Source organism: Ovis canadensis, chromosome 12, assembly GCF_042477335.2.
Source record: "Ovis canadensis isolate MfBH-ARS-UI-01 breed Bighorn chromosome 12, ARS-UI_OviCan_v2, whole genome shotgun sequence".
Classification (NCBI taxonomy): domain Eukaryota; kingdom Metazoa; phylum Chordata; class Mammalia; order Artiodactyla; family Bovidae; genus Ovis; species Ovis canadensis.
Genome location: NC_091256.1, coordinates 53,560,008 through 53,579,463, shown reverse-complemented (window position 1 = coordinate 53,579,463; position 19,456 = coordinate 53,560,008). Strand labels below are relative to the sequence as shown.

Here is a 19,456-nt window from a genome sequence, read left to right as displayed (position 1 = left end):
CTGATATTTGTTGCTGGGCTTTTTTCACTATCTTGTCTTTGTTCTGTGAGTATTTCTTGGCTGTCTGGCTTGATTCTCCTTTCTCATTTGCAGTTTTTAATCTTCTGTGATTTGGACACCAGATAACTAAGCTTCTGTATGAAATAGATAGTAAGTAGTGTGAATAGAGCTTTGCTATGTGTAATGTATATGGAATTTATTTCTTTTTTTAGCAGCAACAACGTCTTCTCCCTTCCCTTCTCTCCTTCCCCATCTTTGTTGGCTTTCTCCTATTTCTGGCTGGATGAGATTGGAGAGCTGAGCTCCAGAATAGCTCTGGGTCTGGTTCCTGACCCTCACCCGTGTCCCTGGTCTAGGTAGGCTGCCTGATGGAATCAACTTGGAAATTATAAAATGATGTGGCTTAGAGGGTCCCGAAGGCCATCTGTTCAAGCCCTTGTTTATAGAAATGAAGGAATTGGAGGCACAGAGCGGGGGTGTGAGGGGCCGGGGCCGAGGACACATGCGCATCAGGGCTGGGCTCCGCTCGCAGGTTTCCGGCCCACGTTCTGGCCTGCCTCTCTACCACCGCTGTTCCCAGCGGTCTTTGAGCAGAATGGGTGTGAATGGGGACATAGAGGGTTTGCATAAGGTAAAATCATGAAGGAAAATACTTTGCTAGCTGTGGGCAGGTTGAGAATTAAAGTACATAAATCAAAAAAGGCTTCTGTTTGTTGCAGTGTTTGGCTGTGTTTGCACTCACTGCTGATATTGATACTGTAGGAGAAGCTTTAATCCTTTCATTCAGATTTACAAGAAATGCTGTTTCCTTTCAGTTTAAAAAAAAAAAAAAGTCCAAGAGAGCATTTGATTTAAGGAACCAAAACTCTAGAAAATGTATCCGGGAGTCCTCGTCAATTTGGGGCATAATGAAATATAAAAAATACTCAATAAAAGCTCCTTTATTACTTTAACTGTTTAAATGTGGAGTTTTTAGCCATCAGGTTAATGTTTTGGTATCATTTTTTTATTTGATTGTGAGCACTTTTCCAGGTAGCGCTGCCACTCGAGCGCTAATCAGATTCCCACAAATGAATGGTGCTAGCTGCAGCCTGACATCACCGCGTTTTTGCTTTGACATTATTTTATTTGGTTTTCCTGTAAAAGTTAATAACTCTGTGTCCATGTGTTTAAACAGGCAAGAAGAGAGAGAGAAAGGACAGTGAACAGAAAATGATGAGCGATGTCTCAGGACTCTTTGGCCAAATTGAGGAGATGTAGGGATTTTTGTGATTTTAGTCTCTTACCCTAGGACGAGTTAGGTGTGGAGAATCAAGAAGATTGCACAGCAAGATGGTGATTCTTAATCCTTCCTCTCTGTTCCCCAGACAGAGTGGTAAGGACTTAGAAATGAGTTGCCATTATCTAGAGGAGGAGAAGGAGGGTGCTCAATAGAACTGATCTTATGATGATGAGAACTGGTTAAATCTTGCATTAATTGTAAGTAAAATACATGCTCATTTTAGATGACTGAGATTGCTAAGAGCATCAGAGGTAGGACAGGAAGACTTTCCTTTTTATCTTCCCATTAGAGGTAGGAGACCTTCATGGCCAAGATGGCTCTGGTGTCTGTCTATTAATAATAGGCCTCTGCTGAATCATTTATTTTTTTGAAGGTATGTTTGTTTGTTGCAAGCTGTGGTTGTTTATGGTGTTTAGTGAAAGGTTACTGAACAGTTCAGAGCCACAGTGATTACCATTTAATTCCTTCTGTGTGCTATGGATTCCTTTGCTGAGCTAAAAATTTCTAAATTGGTTTTGTCAGAGGAGGCAACTAGACTGATACCTCTCTGTCTCTGTCTTTCTTTTTAAAAAGTATTTATTTACTTTTCATTTTTGACCACACCATTCAGTACATGGGATCTTAGTTCCCTAACCAGGGATGGAATCCCTGCCCCCTGCATTGGAAGGTGGAATCTTAATCACTGGGCAATCAGGGAAGTCTCTTGGACTGCTGTCTCCTGATTCAGATTCTCTTCCAGATTTGCATCTTGGTGCTAAAGACAGTCTGAGGGTACACATCCGACCATGGGTACAAGAATCAGTCCTGTGGTCTTTATCTCAGTGCCTCTGAAAGCTGTGTGAAATACGGTGACTCACTCATCATCCATGTCAGGGGCGTGGCTTGTCTTGCTCTCTGCACTACCCTCATTGTGTGGACAAGTTACTCCTAAAGTCATCTGGAGCCATGTGGCCCATGTTAGATACCCCTTCTTAGACAGTTGAACTGGCCGTCAACTTATTTCACACGGCTGTGAGGCACGTCTGCTGTCTGTCACCCCCTCCTTGCTGCTGGAGCTGGTTACCAGACTGTACTGTCTTGGCGGGTGGCTGTCCCTGGGCCCTCCCAGGGGCTGCTGTGCTTGTGAAGAGGGCAGCTTTCCCCTGAGAGGAGCTGATTCCACTTGACTGTTTTTGTCATCTTACTGTAAATTTGAAGGTTTTTGAGTGCCAGCTTTCTCTCTTATGCATCATACTTTTGGAACTCTTCTAGTTTTCCCCTTAGGTCACAGAAGAATCTAAAATAATAGCAGGAAGAGCCAGGATTTGGTGGTCTTAGTGTACGTGTGTGTGCTCAGTCATGTCTGACCCCATGGACTGTAGCCCTCCAGTCTTCTCTATCCGTGGGATTTCCCAGGCAAAGCCCTGGAGTGGGTTGCCATTTCCTTCTTCAGCGGATCTTCTTGACCTAGGCTTCAAACCCACGTCTCCTGCACTGGCAGGCGGATTCTTAACCAATGCACCACCTGAGAAACCCCTGAATGAGCATGGCTGTGTTCCAGTAACATTTTATTCATCGACACTGAAATTCAAAGTTCATATGATTTTCACGTGACCTCTTTTGATTTTTGTTTTTCTTAGCCATTTAGAAATGTAAAACTGTTCTTACAGACTTGTGATTGCCAAGATGTGGCGAAGGATAGACTGGGAGTTTGGGATTGTTGTTGTTCAGTCACTTAGTCATATCCAACTCTTTGCAATCTCATGGACTGTAGCCCATCAGGCTCCTCTGTTCTTGGAATTCTCCAGGCAAGAATACTGGAGTGGGTGGCCATTTCCTTCTTCAGAGGTTCTTCCCGACCTAGGGATTAAACCCCTGTCTCTTGCATTGGTGAGCCGATTCTTTACCACTGAGCCTTAATTGTTCACTTTTTTCTGCTTATCAGGGTATCTAAAGACAATTTTAAGGCTTCCCACGTGTCATTTCCAATTCTTTTCTTGCTGTCTTCGGATTCGAACTGTTTTAAGCTGTGACTGCTTCTTTTTTTGTATTCAGATCTATCTTTATTTTTGGCTGAGCTGAGTCTTCGTTGAGGTGTGTGGGCTCCTCTTGTTGTGGAGCACAGGCTCCAGAGCCTGCAGGCTGCAGGAGTTGTGGCATTTGGAGTCAGTACTTGTGGCTCATGGGCTTAGTTGTCCTTTGGCATGTGGGATCTTCCTGGACCAGAGATCAAACCCATATCCTCTGCATCAGCAGGCAGAAGTCTTAACCACTGGACCACCAGGGAAGTCCTCAAATCTATTTTTTAACATTTAGAAATGTTAAAAAGTGAAAAATTGTCTTTCTTCAGTTTCCTTGTAGGATGTCTGGTAGGAGTGCCATTTAGTGACTCCTCAAAGTTTCAGCTTTGTGCTGTGTGGAGGGTGATGCTCGACAGCATTTCCTGATCCAGAGCTCATCTTCCTTAGAATCCAGGGGCCCATCTTGTTGCTCTCAGAGCAGAAGGTGCTCAGCAATCATGCAGGGACCTCGCCCTGCACCACCTGGTGGTCACCTAGTCAGCGTCTCACCCCCGGTGATGGCTTGATGCCCAAAGGTGTCACTTTCCATGATGCACCCTCTCTTTGCCCCCTTCCTGATCATCCCACTTCTCAGTAGTGCGTGACTAGAGAGAGCTTCACACCAGGGTCCATCTGGCCCAATTTCAAAAGAAGTGGGAACTGAACCTCTATCTGCTGAGCACACGAAGGTGCTGGCATTTAGAAGTAACCTTTGGAAAGCATCAGATCCAACTTGTGGGGAGAAAGGTACTAGAAAGTAGAGGCGGCGGTGTCGTTAGGAAGGTCCCAGGCACTGGGAGCCACATATTTTTAATGTTGGAGTCACCAGCCACTGCCACAGAGTGAGCTCACAGTCCTCTTCAGGAGCATCTTGGACACTGAGTCATTACATTCCTTTGGAGTGATTCAACTCAACAGCTTGACACCTTCATTAATTTTACAACATGAAGCCTGGGTGCTCTCTGCTTCCTCTTTAACAGTACAGGGGAATTAGAAGAATATGGAAAAAACAGCAAGGGAAACTGAAAGAAGGAGCAGTCAATAAGCTGCTGAAAGACACCATGTGAGGAAATTGAACTCTTTGCCTTTTCTTGGTATCTCCTGGGACTGAGCACCCAAAGCTTGCCACCCGTTGCTGGCACACACAAGCCTTTTTCACTCTGTTCCTGGCATGCCGGCCAACGCTCCGACTGGGAGCCAGCTCGTTTTGCCTTCTCTGCTGAGGTCACTGTTACCGTGATCCGTGTATAATGGCATTTTCCTCCTCTTTTCAGTATGGAGGCTATTACGGTTTCCTCTCTAAACAAGACTTCAAACAATTTGCTGCCAGTTGGATTTCAAAGCCAAGGAAAAGGCAAATGTCATCCTTTTTTTCTCTCCTCTTTGGGTAACTGCTTTGTTGGTTGCATCAAAAATTAGAGGGGTTGCTCTCTAAATTCAGGTGGGGATGTGTGGGGACAGGCATTTAAATTTGCTTTTCTTTCTCCCCAAGGAGAGAACCCTTTTCCTTCTCAACCTTTCCTAAGAAGGAACTTTGATCTCGTCATCCCGGAAAACAAGGGTTTTTATTTCCCGCACAGTGAGAGTGTGCACCACCGCGCTTTCTGTGGCATGGTTCCGGTCGCCCTCCGCGCTGGTAGCTCTGCGTGTCAGCTCTGCTGCTGAAGCCCCAGCTCCCTTTGCGCTGCAAGTTGGCACTCAGAGTACTTTCCTAGTCACCCTTGCCTAAAATCACTCTCAGTTCAGTTCAGTTGCTCAGTCGTGTCCGACTCTTTGCGACCCCATGAATTGCAGCATGCCAGGCCTCCCTGTCCATCACTAACTCCACTTGATACTAAATACTGCCTGTTGCCTTCCACATACATTTCTGGAAGAACTAGTTTAATAAAATAACAAAACCACCAACATTCTGACAAGCAGTTCATGCAATATTTTTAACTAGGGCCAAGAAGAAAAATTTAAACACAGATATTTCACTTGAAGGGTAGTTATTGTGCATAGGACATTGCCACCTTTCATAAAGGCTCTTACTGCATATATCGGTGTTTTTAAAGTGAGACTAAGGTCAGTAATGCGTGCTGTGGAATTCCCTAAATGCAGATTTACACAATAGCCTCCACATATTGTGTTCTATCATGTCCACTCACATGCACTTCTACCAGGGATCTTTTATTTCTTTAATGCGAAAAACAAAAGAACAGAGTAAAGTAAAACAAAGGAAATTAGGGCCCACGACTTAATTAGTATAGGGTTGGAACCCAAGTCAACAATGGGAAGGACACAATGACGGAAAGCAGGAAATTCCAAGTTGAAAGAGAGGCTCTTTCCTTTAACTCCTTGAGAGCCAGGGCGCTTGTAAGCGCACTGCTCACCCAGGTGCAGGAGGCTGGCTCAAGTACAACTCAGTGTCTTTATTTTTGAACTTCCTGGCTTTTTGTTGACTTTCCCCTCTCCTCTTCCCCCCACCCTCCATGTAAACGAAAGGTACCTTTGCATGTGCGTGTTAATTGTAGATAAATGGGGGAAAAGTACCTCTCGATTTTGTAACCCTCAGAGAAGGAGAAAGGGGGGGGGAATTTCCCTGTCACTGTCATCTGTTCATTTTTTAATGAGCAATTTTAAAAAATTGAAAATAAAAGAGGAAAATGAATAGGTGTTGAACCAGCCCGTGATATGTAAATGCCAACTAGTAATTACCTAAAACCTCAATTTTCATTCTGTTTCATCTTGCAAAACATTTCATTTTCCCGGAGTGAAAACACTTGGTCGGGGCTCGCAAAAGGCAGCGGGGCGGCCGCCTCCTTTGGCCTGCGCGCCCGCTGGCCCCGGCTAGGGGGCACTTTGGCTCCGCGCTGCGGTGGCCTCGGCCACGACCAGCTCAAGGTTATTCCCCTCTTGCCGTTCTGGCGGCTCCGCTCCGCTTGGTCGTGGCGCCCCTCCCCCCACTCGCACTCGTCTGGTTTCGGGGAGCCTCGTGCCTCCTTGTCCTTGCGGAGGATCATAGGATCGTATTGAATTTTGGCTGACCGAGCCTTCCTCTGCATATTAACTTTCCCCTCTTACCTGCCCTCTAGACCCTCGGCCTCCCCGAGTTGCATTTCACACCCTAAGAGCAGCTCTTCGCCAGACTCCCTCTCTCCCTTGGCGATTTCAAACGCAGCAGTTTCTATATTCCGTTTTATTGCTGCTGCTGCTGCTGCCTTTTCCTCCTTTCGTTTTGGCGGCTGGGGGCGGCTCTTTTTGACTGCTGCTCTCACACACGTGCTCTCCTGCCACATTAGAAGGGTAATTCCGACGTGTCTTTTTTGCATGCTCCTAGATTTTCTCTTACTCTGGTTTAGGAGCTGTATTTGTGCTATATTTGTGCAGCATCTTGGAATGTGGTTGGGGGATACCCCTGTTTCTGGGCTGGTTGCCTCCCCCACTCCCCAGCCTGTTCCCTGCTGAAAAAGAGTGTGGAGAAGTGAGAGCAGTGAGCCTGGTCAGGACCCTTATCTGTAGGTCAGGGAGGCTTCTGGATGCAGAAAACCAGAATTATGTTGTCCTAGGACCCTGGATCTGAGAGCGCTCTGCCTGGAATCTCAAGGAACACGGCCTCTTTAGTGAGATATATGGCTTCATAATTAGCCCGTTGCATTTTTTCACGAGTGCTAGCATCAGCGTTCTACGATGTGTTCCTCTGATTAACAGCTGCTTTGCAACTATTTCCTTGTGCCACTGATGACCATATTTGTCAAGGAACTCCTGACAGAGTACTGATTTCTTACTAAAATGCAGTGTTTCCATTTGAAGAGGGTTCTCTCATTCTAGGCACTGCCCGGCTTTCCCAGTCATTTCTTGTAAAACCTCGAGTTGGCTTTGGTCTAACGCTTGTTAACAGGATTCAGGGTATCTATCTACTTTAGAGTACGAGCATAGGAACCTTTCACAGGCAATTTAATCTTCTGAGCCGTGCATGTGTAGCGCAGCAGTGTTGGAATGGAGTTTTAAGTCCGCCTGTCGATCGTTTTCTCTTGCCCTCTAGTTGTGATCTCTGGGTGAAAAAGGACTTGGCTTTGGTTGTTAGTGTCATTAATTTTTGACTATTTTTAATATTTTTAAATGGCTAATGAATGCTCACATTTTTAGGAGATAGATGTGCGTGTTGCACACAGGAGTGCAGAAGTTGGTGACATTCCAAGTAAGTGTCACTGGAGACAGCGCATCAGGTTTACATGTCAGGTGCAGAGTGCTCAGGCTCCCCCCAACCCCAGGTTCATTGTTAGGCAAGCTCTGTTCTCCCTTCCCCCTTGTGCAGAAAATACCGCGTGTGTTCTGAAGATGATAGTGTGCAGATCTTTTGTAGGAGAGTGGAAAGCATCTATGAAGCATCGCTTCAGTGAGGACTGTCAGGAACCTTGCTGCTTCTCACCTGGGATTACTTACCCTGCACAATGCATTTAACAGCACATAGTTCATTGTAGATAGCCCCTGAGTATACTGTATTCCATTGATTTATACAGTTGCAAATCCTGGTCTCACACACAAATCTCTCTCAATTGGCCAGTCATCTTGGATCCAAAGGTGTTTTTCAATCTGAAGTCCCCTCTTTTTCCCTGGGCTGCTGGCAGTCACTCCAGTGGACCCACTGCCAAGGCAAGAATTTGCTCCTCCTCTTTGCACCCGGGTTTTATCTCTAGCTTTAAGTGATGAACAGAGTAAAATCATCAAACTTGCCTAAAATTGCAGAGTCGATGATGACAGGATGGTTTTGTTTCACTTTTTGAGGGAGGGAGGGAAGGTGGGACACAGAGCATCGGGTCACAGGAACGGGGTGATGAGAAACTTTGCTTCTCTTTCCTTCTGAGTTTGTCATCTTTATTTTTATGAGACCAGCTACTGGTAATTTGCCTTGCCCTCATTAAGAATGCTCGGGGTGCGAGAGAAGGGGAAAGGAGGGCCAGTTCTGTGTCTCTGAGGGACTCAGCAGCAAGTGGTCTCCACATCGGAGCTTTTCACCAGGATTCTCCTTGGCTTGCTGCACTCCTACACCGGGTGCAGTAACGTTCCTGCCTCCGTTTTACATCTGTGACATTGAGGCGGAAGGTTTGGCCTGAATTTATGTAATTTAGTTGGGCACAAATATAACCCATGAATAGTCACATTCATCTCCTAATTAGAAAATCAGACGATAATACAGGACAGGCTGCAGGCACCCCGTCATTTCATCCGACAAAAGGGTGTTGTGTCTGTCTGACCTCCACCAAGGGAAGAGCCCTTGAACTGCTCTGTGAAGTTAATGAAAAGTGTCCAACAATAGTCAAATGAAAGACGAAAACTGGGGACAGCGTCCGTTATCTAGGCGTGTTCAAACCTTTGCATTATGGGGAAGGGTTTGGAGAAATCTTCTACCATCTATGTGTGAATCAAAGGGCTGTAAAATTCTATGTTGGACGGGCTCTTCCCCACCTTGTTGAAGTGCCAGGTCCTTATGAGGAGAGAGGAGAAGAGTAAAGAGTAGCTGAAGAAATAGCTAGTGAAAGGAGAGGCATTCTTGTATGTCCAGCTTACATGGATGGAGCTGCTTATCTGGGTATCTTTCTTCTAAAGCCCATTATGTTGAAGCTGTTAGTTTGGATGCTTTATATTTTTGCATCTGGCATAGTGATACCGGTGCTGTTAAATATGCGATTTGCCTGTCGCCTGCATTTTCCTACAAAGATCAAGAGGGACATAAACAAGCCCCAGATATACTTTATGTAGGTGTTTGGCAGTATTATTTTATATGGCTCGAAATTAGTGAATGGAAACTTTAAAAGAAATTGTTCATATTTTTTGCAAGTTTGAAGTGTGCCGGGACTTTGTCAAATTCCCGTTAAAATAAATATGTCAATTTCACCTCCCTTCCAAATTCATTTATCTTGCTTTTTTAAAAGGTGTTTTCTGCTTTACCTGATGTTTAAATTGGATTCTCCCGTTTATGCTGTTCTTTGCTATATCCCCCACGTTTTTCTTAAATGAATTACTAATGACAGAGCACTCCATCATTCCCTCTCTGCAGCCACTTTAAGGAAAGCATGGTGATCTAAACCTTTTAACCTATTAAAGATGATTTTCCCCAATTGAATCAGACCCACCACAGGTGTAATAACTAATCATTTAAACTACACCTGCTATTATGTATTTTTAAGCCATTATGCGTGTTGGATAGATGATAATTCATGTTTATTGCATTGTCCGATGGATCCGTTTTGCCTACACCAGGCTGATTAATGTATTTAAAGAAATAAGAGATGCAATTTTTTAAAAAAAAATTGATGGAATGCGCCAAGCACTGCATTGAGTGCACCATTAAACCCATCAGAACTTTGCTCTCTGACCAGAAATGCATATACCAAGGACTGTATTAAAAAAGCAAGGTGAAACCTGTGCGTTTTAGTGGTGGGATTCTGTTATCTTTCTCTGTCATGGAAAATTTTGGAAGGATGAAGGAAAGGTTTATGCTTCTACCGGTGAATGTCAGGAGCTGTGCCATTGGCATCACTGGCTTAGAGACCTGCCTGCCCACAGTTCCTCTGACACCTGGGACCCATCCCCGGGTGTGTGGAGCTTACCACATATACAAATGCTATCCTTGTCTTGTATGTTGAAGGTGTATTTTTTCTCCAGGTGAAGAGCAATTAACCCTAAGGCACCTGATCTGGGCAGATGGGCCTTGAGCCCGTGGGGCCTGGGATGGTGCAACTGTCCACCTAGTCCAAGGCCAGCCTCTCCTCCTCCTGTTTTTCTCCTTCGCCACTTCCTCCTGGCTCCTAGCTGCTTTCCTTTTCCGTTTGCCTTCTTTTCTGTTCCATCTCCTCTGCTCATCCATCACCCCCTCCTCCTCCTCGTCTCCCTCCTTAACCCCATTCTGTTTCCCTTTTCTCTCTTCTTTCTTCCCCTGTCCCATCTCTTCATAAGAATGCAACCATTTTGTCGATGTTTGTCAGATTTTTCTCTATTTGGATGCATCCTGAGGGGCTCGGGAGTGAGCATGTAGTTTTGAGGTTCTAGAATCCTGAGCATCGATTTCTCTTTCGTCCAGGACCAATTGGTTATCACTGCAGTTCATGATGGTAGTTAAAGTGTTCACAGTGTTGGACAGATTCTAATCATTCTCAAGGAATGCTTCTGTGTCTTACCTCTGACAGGCCCAAATTTGGGCTACCTGACTTCGTCCTTCGGGGAGAGTGTCTGATCCAAGCCTCCCGTGAAGGGATCACAGGGGAAATACATCAGGGGTTTGCCCTGAAGTTTTTTTTCCTTTCTGATTTATCTTTTGTTACCAAAGAGGTGTGTCTGGTCTCATGATGAAGTTCATATAAAATATGAAGAAGATACTTGTAGCTAGTATTCCATTTGTACTCACAGTACTTTCTGTGTGAATCTCTGTTCAATTGCTGCCTTAGTTTGAAAAATCTTAGAAAACTTCCTTACATTTGGCCCCTTAGAAATTTTTTCTTTCAACAACTTATGAGGAAACTTCAGGGTCTGTTGACTTTACCTGTACCTGGAAACTAAGTGGTTCTTTTTCTGATGAGATCAATAATGATAGTCATTTACAGTGGCCCCTTTCCTATGGGGGCAGGTTGGCATTTCCCACCCATCAGTCTAGTGTCAGTGGTGGAGAGCAGACAGGCGGTGTGCAGGCACACGCTTCGTGTGCACTGAGTAATGTGAAGGTTAATACAATCCATAGTTGGCTCATTTGTAGATCCATAGATTTCTTTAAATAATATTGTTTCCAGAGGTAGGTAGATAATCTTTTAGTCTGTCAGCTTTTAGCCATGAAACCCTAAAATTTGTCCTTTGAAGGCTCTTTAGAATTTGGCTCCATTGCATAAGAGAGACAAGTGTGAGTGGCTGTGACTTATGTAAGTCTTCCCAGCCAGTGGATGCTCACTGCTTCGCCAGGTTCTGTAGAGGCAGCCTGAACATTAGAAGACAATAGACTTGTGTCTTCAGCTATATGGCACTCACCAGCTGCACCAAAGAACTGAAGAGAATGGGGAAATCAGATGGCTTGCTTATTCAGGGAAGACTTATCGGAGTTAGAACAGCCTATAGCAGGCCTGGGCTGCTGCTGCATGTGCAGTGTTTACACTGGTAGAGGCTGGAAGGGAAGGCCTTCTAGAAAAAAGGGCGTAGCATGGACACAAATGGAGCGACATGGGTAAGTGTGGCCAGGGAGGGCTCCCTGCTGAGGGGTGTGAGGAGTCAGCTCAAACAGGGAGAACAGGAAATTATTACTGCGGGTCTTAAAAGCTGGGCTGAGGGGATTAGATTTGATAGAACCAGATATAGGAGGCCAGTGATGGTAGGGGACCAACAGAGTCTTTAATTTAAGCAGATTTTACATGTGAGAAATAACTGGTTAGTTTGACCCCAGTATTGCGCTTATTTCTATGGACCTGGGGTAAACGTGTAGGATTCTTAATCTTGAAATGTAGACTGTTGACATTTCCTCCTCTTCTTTGTTTTATTTCCCCTACCAGATTGCCACAGCAGTGAAGTTTCTACAGAACTCTCGGGTCCGCCAGAGCCCACTTGCGACCAGGAGAGCGTTCCTTAAGAAGAAAGGTACAGGTTCCCTGTGGCCATGCTCAGTGGCCTGCGGAGCGGGGCTGGGGCGGGGTGGACAGCAGCTGCCGTATGATGACTGATCTCCTGTGACTGCCCCACTGGTGTGGGAGTGGGGGTGAAGGAGGCCCCCAGTGGGAACGCATGCTTCTTTTCTTACAGTAGAGCAGAGATGCTAGGATTCAGGTAATTGAGCGCTAGATGTAAGGCCGACGACTTGGTCCAGGGCAGCCTGGTATCAGCTGTGTTCAGCAGCAGAAGAGGCCCGGGGAGAAGACCAGGGGGGACTCCCGCCCTGTGGTCTGTTCTGATCATGGCCGTGGCTGCAGAAAGATTGGCCTTAGATTATGAAGTTAGCTGCCTCAGTAAAGAATGAGGAAGAAAGAGATGAATGAAGGACGAGGGAAATGAGATGACTAAACAAGGTCAGGTTAAGGTCAAGTCTGGGGTCAGTCTGATTTACAGATTAAAGTGGTAAATTACTAGTTTTATGGTATTTCTGTAAGCAGGGATTAAATGGATCTTGACAAATTCAATATTGTCTGAAGCAGACAGAGTCTCTTGGTTTTATTGAAATTTAAGATATGTTTCTTTTTTTGTGAAATATATATTTTAAAAAAAGCTTATCAAACAAAGAAATTAGATACTTTGCATTCTTTTCATTCTTTGCATGTCAAATTTTCTGGAAAGCTAGGAAGTTGTTTAAAGGCCCTTAAACACTATGTGTGAGGGGAAGTGAGTTATCTCTGCTCTCCCTGCACACCACCCCTCCCCCACCTGCCCCCCCCACCCCCTACTCCAAACAAGACTCTTTAAGGAACTGGAATGTTGGTCTCAAAAGTCTGGGTTTTGAGCTTAAATCATTAGTGGCTGAAATGGAAGAGGGCGTGGCTTGGTGGTGTTTCCTAGGTCTGCTCCATGGTATCCCACTGAAGTGACGCTTCGGACCATGTAAAGCTGGGTCCCAGGGCTGCGCTCACAGGGTTAGGGCGGGATCAGCCCAAGCGTTTCATTCACAGGCAGCTGTTTAGAGGCAGCCTCAGGGCCAATCCCTGACTGTGATTGAGTTGATAAGGGGCACTTCCTGGCGGCATCCCGGTTCCCCCCACCCCCAACAGTAGGAGATTATTAAAATTTGGAGTGCAGTGGCTGGCCCTTCCACTCCACAGCCATCATGCTGTAAAAGAATTTTTCCTTGAAATATGTGTACCTATGGGGAGTAATTAATCATAAAAGCTCAGGGGTTTCAGCTCTCTCATCAAAGCATTGAAGCTGGGGAAAGCTGAGCCTAAAAGCTGTGCTGATTACCCGGGGTAACCTGAGACAAAATCCATAGTTGCCAAGAGATCCTTTGCCCAGTATATTGTGCAATATTATAACTGCCTGATCTTCTCCTCCACTGACAATGACCAGTTATTCCTCATTTTCTCTCAAACGTAGCTGGGTTAGAATTTCATTTGCAGAAGGTATTTAGAGCAATTTAGAGACAAATGTCTCTGGTGTTTGCTCGGCACTTCCCCACTGCAGGCTTTGCTGAGCAGTTTGAGTATCAGGAGCTCCATCTAGTCTGTTTAATTTTAATAAATCCCTGACTGGGAGAGGGAGAGAAAAAAAGAGAGAGAGAGAAAGTCTGGGCCAAATAATACTTCTTTTGACTTGTGGGCTAATAATTACTGTAGAAAACTGTCCTGTACAACTGTCATTTGTTGCTCCTTTAAAAACCAACAACCATCATTTAATTAATTCAGCTCAGAGTGTTTGCCCTGAGCTGAGAACAGAACAGACAAAACCCCTGCCCTCTCAGAGCTTGAGTTCTACCAGGGGAAGGCAGACAGCAAAAGAAGAAACAAAACGTTGTTTATCAGATGGCAAGTTCCATGGAGAGGAGTGCCTGGGTAGTGGGCTGAAAGGAGCCGGTGCCGTGTGGGAATGGATTGTGCTTCTCAATGGGGTGATTAGCAGGTGTCCCTCCGGGAGGGTGACATGTGAGCGAAGACCTGGAGGAGATGAGTATTTGTTGTGGGCGGAATTCATTCTCGACCCTGAATGTGGTTTAGAGTTTTTAGAATGTTAGGCAGCAGGAAACCAGAGAGGCATCCTACCTTTCTTCCAAAGAGAGTTTACCCTGCACTTAAACCTGGAGTCCGTGGACTTAATCACTCACCTCCATTATCGTCTAAAACGCTGCTTCAGTCAGTAATTATCTATTTCCGAGTTGAATCCCAATAGAGTAGGTTCTGGCAGGACCTTTTCTGGGCAGAGAATTCCAAGGTTTGATGGGCATCTGGGGAAGAAGAGCCCTCTGTGGATTTAAACTTCACTTTTCACATTTCCCGTTCTCAGGGTCAGGTGCACATAGATCACGTTCACGGAGCTTGGTACCATCTCCAATGGGGTGAGGGAGGAGGGGATCTTATAAAGGAGTGAGCCTGTGCCCTGTCCCTAACAGTAGTTGAGAAGGAAAGGGAGTTGGCTCTCTGGTCTTTGGGAGCGGGGAGTGCGTCTGGAGGGGAGGGACCAAGGTCCTGGCTTCCTCCAGTCCTATCTCCCACAGGACTTGCTGCAGTGGAGGGTTGGAGCACTGGGTTTGGGGAGCTCACAGCTACTGTAGTCTTGGCTTTCCTAGCAAATGTCACTTCAGGGAATTGCAGTGGAGCCCTGTCTTGAATTATAATCTTGACTTTCTCTTTTTTTAATAAACATCTCTTTCCCGAAAAGGCAAATCCAATTTTGTTTTTCTTTTAATATTATTTAATATTTAATATAGAAATCGAGGTCCCTGTAGTGCATGTCACTTCAGTGGAAAATGAGGGTTACTTTAAAAACATCAGCTGAGTTTGTTTTATTGTGAAGCTGCAGCCCTGAGTAAGGGCCTGGTCCCTCCACTGTAACTGACAGGTTAACCTGTGCCCTCTGATTTCAGGGCTGGGGAAGCTGGGGGAGCTGATGGCATAGGGTTTGCAAGGGTCTTTTGTGGTTTTGTTTGTTTGTTTATTTTTTGTTTCTTTGAGATCTCTTTTGGATGCTTCAGAGTCTGAACATGGAGTCATTAATGAGAAACATGAAGTTATTAGAATCATTTATCATTTTCTTTGAAGCTTGTGCTGCCAGTTTGTGTAATTTACAACATTTCTTTCTTTTATCGGGAATTTTTTTGGATGCAAGAGAAAAGCAGCTGTTCACCTTCAGAGTACTAGAATAAATGTTTTTGTTTTCCGTCCAACCACTTGATTCTGCAGATGACATCAATTGCGGAGTCAGCCACACATGAAGATAATTGGACGGTGTGTGGGGTTTAAGCCCTCATAGAAGGAATGGGTCTATATATAGAAGCAGTTCTTGCCAGGCAGGCATCGTATCTGGGGCTTTAAGCAGGCTATAGTCCAGGAGGTTAGAGTAACTTAAAAACAGCAGTTGGATCAGTCCAGAAAGTTAGGGGCTTGGATGCTGCCGTCAGTAACCTTATGTTGATCTGACACCCTGTCCAACCACAAAATGTAGGAGGCAGTCTGCTTCCAAACACGTTTGGCAGGCGGAGTATAAGGTGGGTAAGAGAGAGGAGCCTGTTCGTGGCGGGTAAAGGCGTAGATGAGATGGCGGGAGGTAGACTTCTCTGTTAGCTTTTTCTCATATATCTGTTGCAAGACAGAGTTCCAGAAAAGAGATCAGCGTCGCCTGCTTTACTGTGTGATTTTGCATGGTGGGACCTGGGTGGTGCTGACTGACCCTTTGGCTTACCGTTGTCCTTCTCAAGTGTATAAATCAAGGACTGTATTCTCCTTCATCTAATAAATAGAAGATGGCTGGGGGGAGGGTGAAGGAGAACGAATCAAATAAAACATACTACTACCATGCTTCCTCATTCTAAAAGGTGAAACAAGATCTTATCTCTTTTCTGTTCCTGGAAGCGGAACCCCCAGTAGCAAAACTGCCTCCTTGCTGGAAATGAACTTGAGGAAGAAACCTGCTGGTCTCAACCTTGGTAGTGGGGTAGAGGTGAAGGGCTTCTCTCACTGGAATATTTTAAGGGGGAGTGGATTCTCACACAGATTTCAATTTAACTCTCTTTTATGACTTTTCTTTTTTATCATTTACATCCATTTCATGAGGTAGTTTGCATGTCCTTGAATGGAATCTCGTTACCATGAAAGCTTTTTTAGCATTGATTTCATAACAGTCTTAATTTAATAGCTCCGTCATTACTGAGTAGCTCTGGGAGTGGGGCCCTGGCTTTCCAGGTCACTGACCTTTTAATTACAAACCTTGTTCTGATGGCCAGGTTATCGACTGGACAGCTCCCAGCTTGTGCCCCCAGGATGAAAACGAAAATAACTGTTTCCTCCCCCATCTCCAGGAAAAAAAAAAAATTGTAACCTCATGTGTTTCTAAAATTAATTTTCTCCTTCGGCTTTACTTTATAATTAATTCTTTAATGTGTCTTAGTAAAGCCAGAGTATTTTTATAACACAGTTTTTTTTTTTTTCTAGAGCTTGGGTTCAGTGGATAGCGTGGAGGGGGCAGGGATGAAGAGCTTGCCAGCTTCCACCCCATGCTTGATCAGGGCCTATCTCCTCATCCTCAGAAACTCCTGCGGCTGAGCTGGAAAGAACAGTATCAGCTCTGTGAGGGGCCATCCAGCCCTTCTCATTCTTTGCTAAACAGACAGGGATTGCAGGATCCAGATGTAGACGCATTTCTGCATTTTCTGGAATAATTGAACCTTGCCTATCACAGACGTTCCCATTCTGAGAGAAGACTAGGGTTGGATGAGTTTTCTTACTGAGTCCTTGCTCTCTGCTAGTCATGGGTGACTGGAGGACGACACAGGGACCTTTGCATGGGGTTCTGCTCAGTTGGGAGCTTAGAGCTTGGGTCCATCTAGATTGTCACTGACAATGAAGAGGGAGAGAAGAAAGGGAGGACAGTGGCCCATAAGTAGGATGATCACGGGTTCTGATTTGCCCAGGACTGTCCCAGCTTTAACACTGGAATCCCACATCCTAGCCTGCCCCTCAAGGCCTGGGCAAACAGATCACCCTCGTGAGCAAGCCTTACTCTGGAGTGAGGGCTACTGAGAGAGACAAAAAGGGGTGTTTGGGGGAAGCCAAGGGCAGAAGTCCATTAGCAGTCAGTCCCCGCGAGTTGGTTCAGCTTGCCCTCGAGCGGCGTCTTACTCAAGCGCTGCCTGCTCTCATTGCCCTGGCCTGGCCCTGCCCTGACCCGATGGGGGTCCAGTACAGAGAACCTCTGGGGGAGGCCGTGCTGCCCTGCGGACGAGCGAGATACTGCCAGAGCTGGAGTAGGCCGGGCTGCGTGTGGCGGCCGCCTGCGTCCTGAGGATGATTGAGCATCGCCATCCATCTGTTGTGAGCGGAAGTCTTCCTTCCCTGCCAGTCCTGCGTCTGCATGCCCATCACCCGCTGTTCGGGACCAGCTTATCCATCATCCTGACTGGTGTTCCCCCCATCCATTTTCCTGCTCCCCTTGTTATCCACACTTGTCTTGAACTCCGCAGATTTTTTTCAGCATTCAGGATGAGAGCTGCAGCAGCTCGGCTGGCTGATCACTGTGGCCTCCCCGTTCAGAGGGGGAGCCAGTAGCACTTGTTCTCCCTGGACAGCTGAGTCAAGTGTGTTTCTACTCCTCTCCCTGCAGTCAGGGGACAGCTGCACAGAGGAGCTTGAAGGGGAGGGGAGATAGCTCTTCTAGACTTAGTGAGTGGTTTTGAGCCTTTTCTCTGAAAGTGAAGAATGACTCCTTCTTTCTTGACTCGTGTGCCTGCAACAACACTGTGAGGAAAACTGTGGCACCGCCATGTACATAGAGCACTGTTTTTATTTTTAAAGATAAAAGGAAAAATTTTAAAGCAAGATATGTACATGGTTTTAAGAATTCAAACAGTGAAGGATAGCTAGTGAAGAATAGGTTGTCCTGTTATCTCTTACTCCTGCCCCTGAACCCATCCTCTTTCCTAGAGAATCCTGCTAGTCACAGTTTCTGTGTACAGTCAGTCCCCTACATATGAATGAGTTCCATTCCGAGGCCACTTTCCTAAGTCGTTTATTCTTAAATCCAACAAAGTTAGCCTAGGTGCCCAACTACACAGTCAGCTGTATTATATCATACTTTAATAGGTTTGTAATACTTTTCACACAAATAATATGTACATAAAAAACAAGCACAAGAAAAATAAAGCAAACATTTTTAATTCACTGAAAAGTACAGTACAGAGCAACAGCGGCATCCAGGAGTGGCACACAGGCTCGTGTCTTTGAAAGTTCACAAAGGTTTGTATGTAGGGAACTTACTGTATCATTCCAAAGATCTATCCATACAAAAGCACATGAATGTTTAATAACATAAGCACCTTTTAAATACAGTGGTAAAATGTTTCACACTTTACCTTATGCTTGCCATTGTATCTTGGCTTGCATTCCGCTTTAACACACACAGGTTTGCCTCATTCTTGTCAGTGGCTGCATAGTACTCCATCGTATTCCTCTATCATCATTTTTTTGAGTCAGTCCCAAATTAGGGGACATTTAGGCTGAATCCTGTCTTCTTGTTTCAAACAATGCATCAGGGAATATTTCTGCCTGTATATTGTTGGACACTGTGCTAAACATTTTCTGTATAGTACCTAGGCTATGGTATATTTTTATTAAGATTTCAGGAGATCATGTCACCCCACCCCCAAAGAAAAGAGAACTGTTTTAAAATATAAACATGACCATAGATGGAAAGAAATTAATAAGAGAAAAAACACAAATTATGAACACTGGGCACAGATTTGTATTCTGAGGGGACGTTCTAGTCACTGGTTACATGAAAAATACTTTTCTTTCTAAAATAATCTTTTTTTTTAATCTCATTTTTTAAAGGGATGTGGGCTCATAAATTGAATTTTTATTCAAAATAAACATTGAAATAAATGGAAAGCTTCAGAAACTTGAAAGTGAGTATCTATTTTCAAATCAAGTACAGTCCGTCAGTATTTCCCGGGTATTGATTGCAAAACCTCCCCCAAAGGATATCATATTTGCCTATACCCTACGTATCCTCCCATTTAAATCATCTCTCAATTTACTTATAATACCCAGTACAATGTAAATGGTGTGTAAATAGTTGCCTGTGTTCGGCAAATTCAAGTTTGGCACTTTGGAGTTTTCAATAGTTTTTTCCTCGAAAACGTTTAATCCATGTTTGGTTGAACCTGTGGATATGGGGGGCTGCCTGTCATCCCTCAGTATCCACACTGGGATTGGTTCCAGGGCCCAGTCAGCAGCAGGGGCTAACAACATCCATGGAGGCTCAAGTCCCATAGTCTGCCCTCTGTCAGGGTTCAGCATCCATGGATCCAGCCCACCTCGGGTCATGCAGTACTGTGGTATTTACTGAGAAAAATTGATGTGTATGTAGACTTGCACACTTCAGACCTGTGTTGTTCAAGAGTCCACTGTATGGCTTAGCTTTTTTTTGTTGTTATTGTGGGATGTGGTGTGGGTCCTGGGCTGTAGCTTAGGTAATCAGCCTGTAT

At 45.1% G+C, this 19,456-nt stretch overlaps 1 protein-coding gene across 1 annotated transcript in view; it reads left to right on the top strand.

Moving 5' to 3' along the window:
* PEX14 (peroxisomal biogenesis factor 14) overlaps positions 1-19,456 on the top strand; it is a 141,741-nt gene that overhangs the window by 38,790 nt on the left and 83,495 nt on the right. Inside the window, exon 3 of the mRNA XM_069544753.1 lies at positions 11,835-11,919. Coding sequence (XP_069400854.1) covers positions 11,835-11,919 — 85 coding nt within the window. The remainder of the gene's footprint in view (positions 1-11,834; positions 11,920-19,456) is intronic.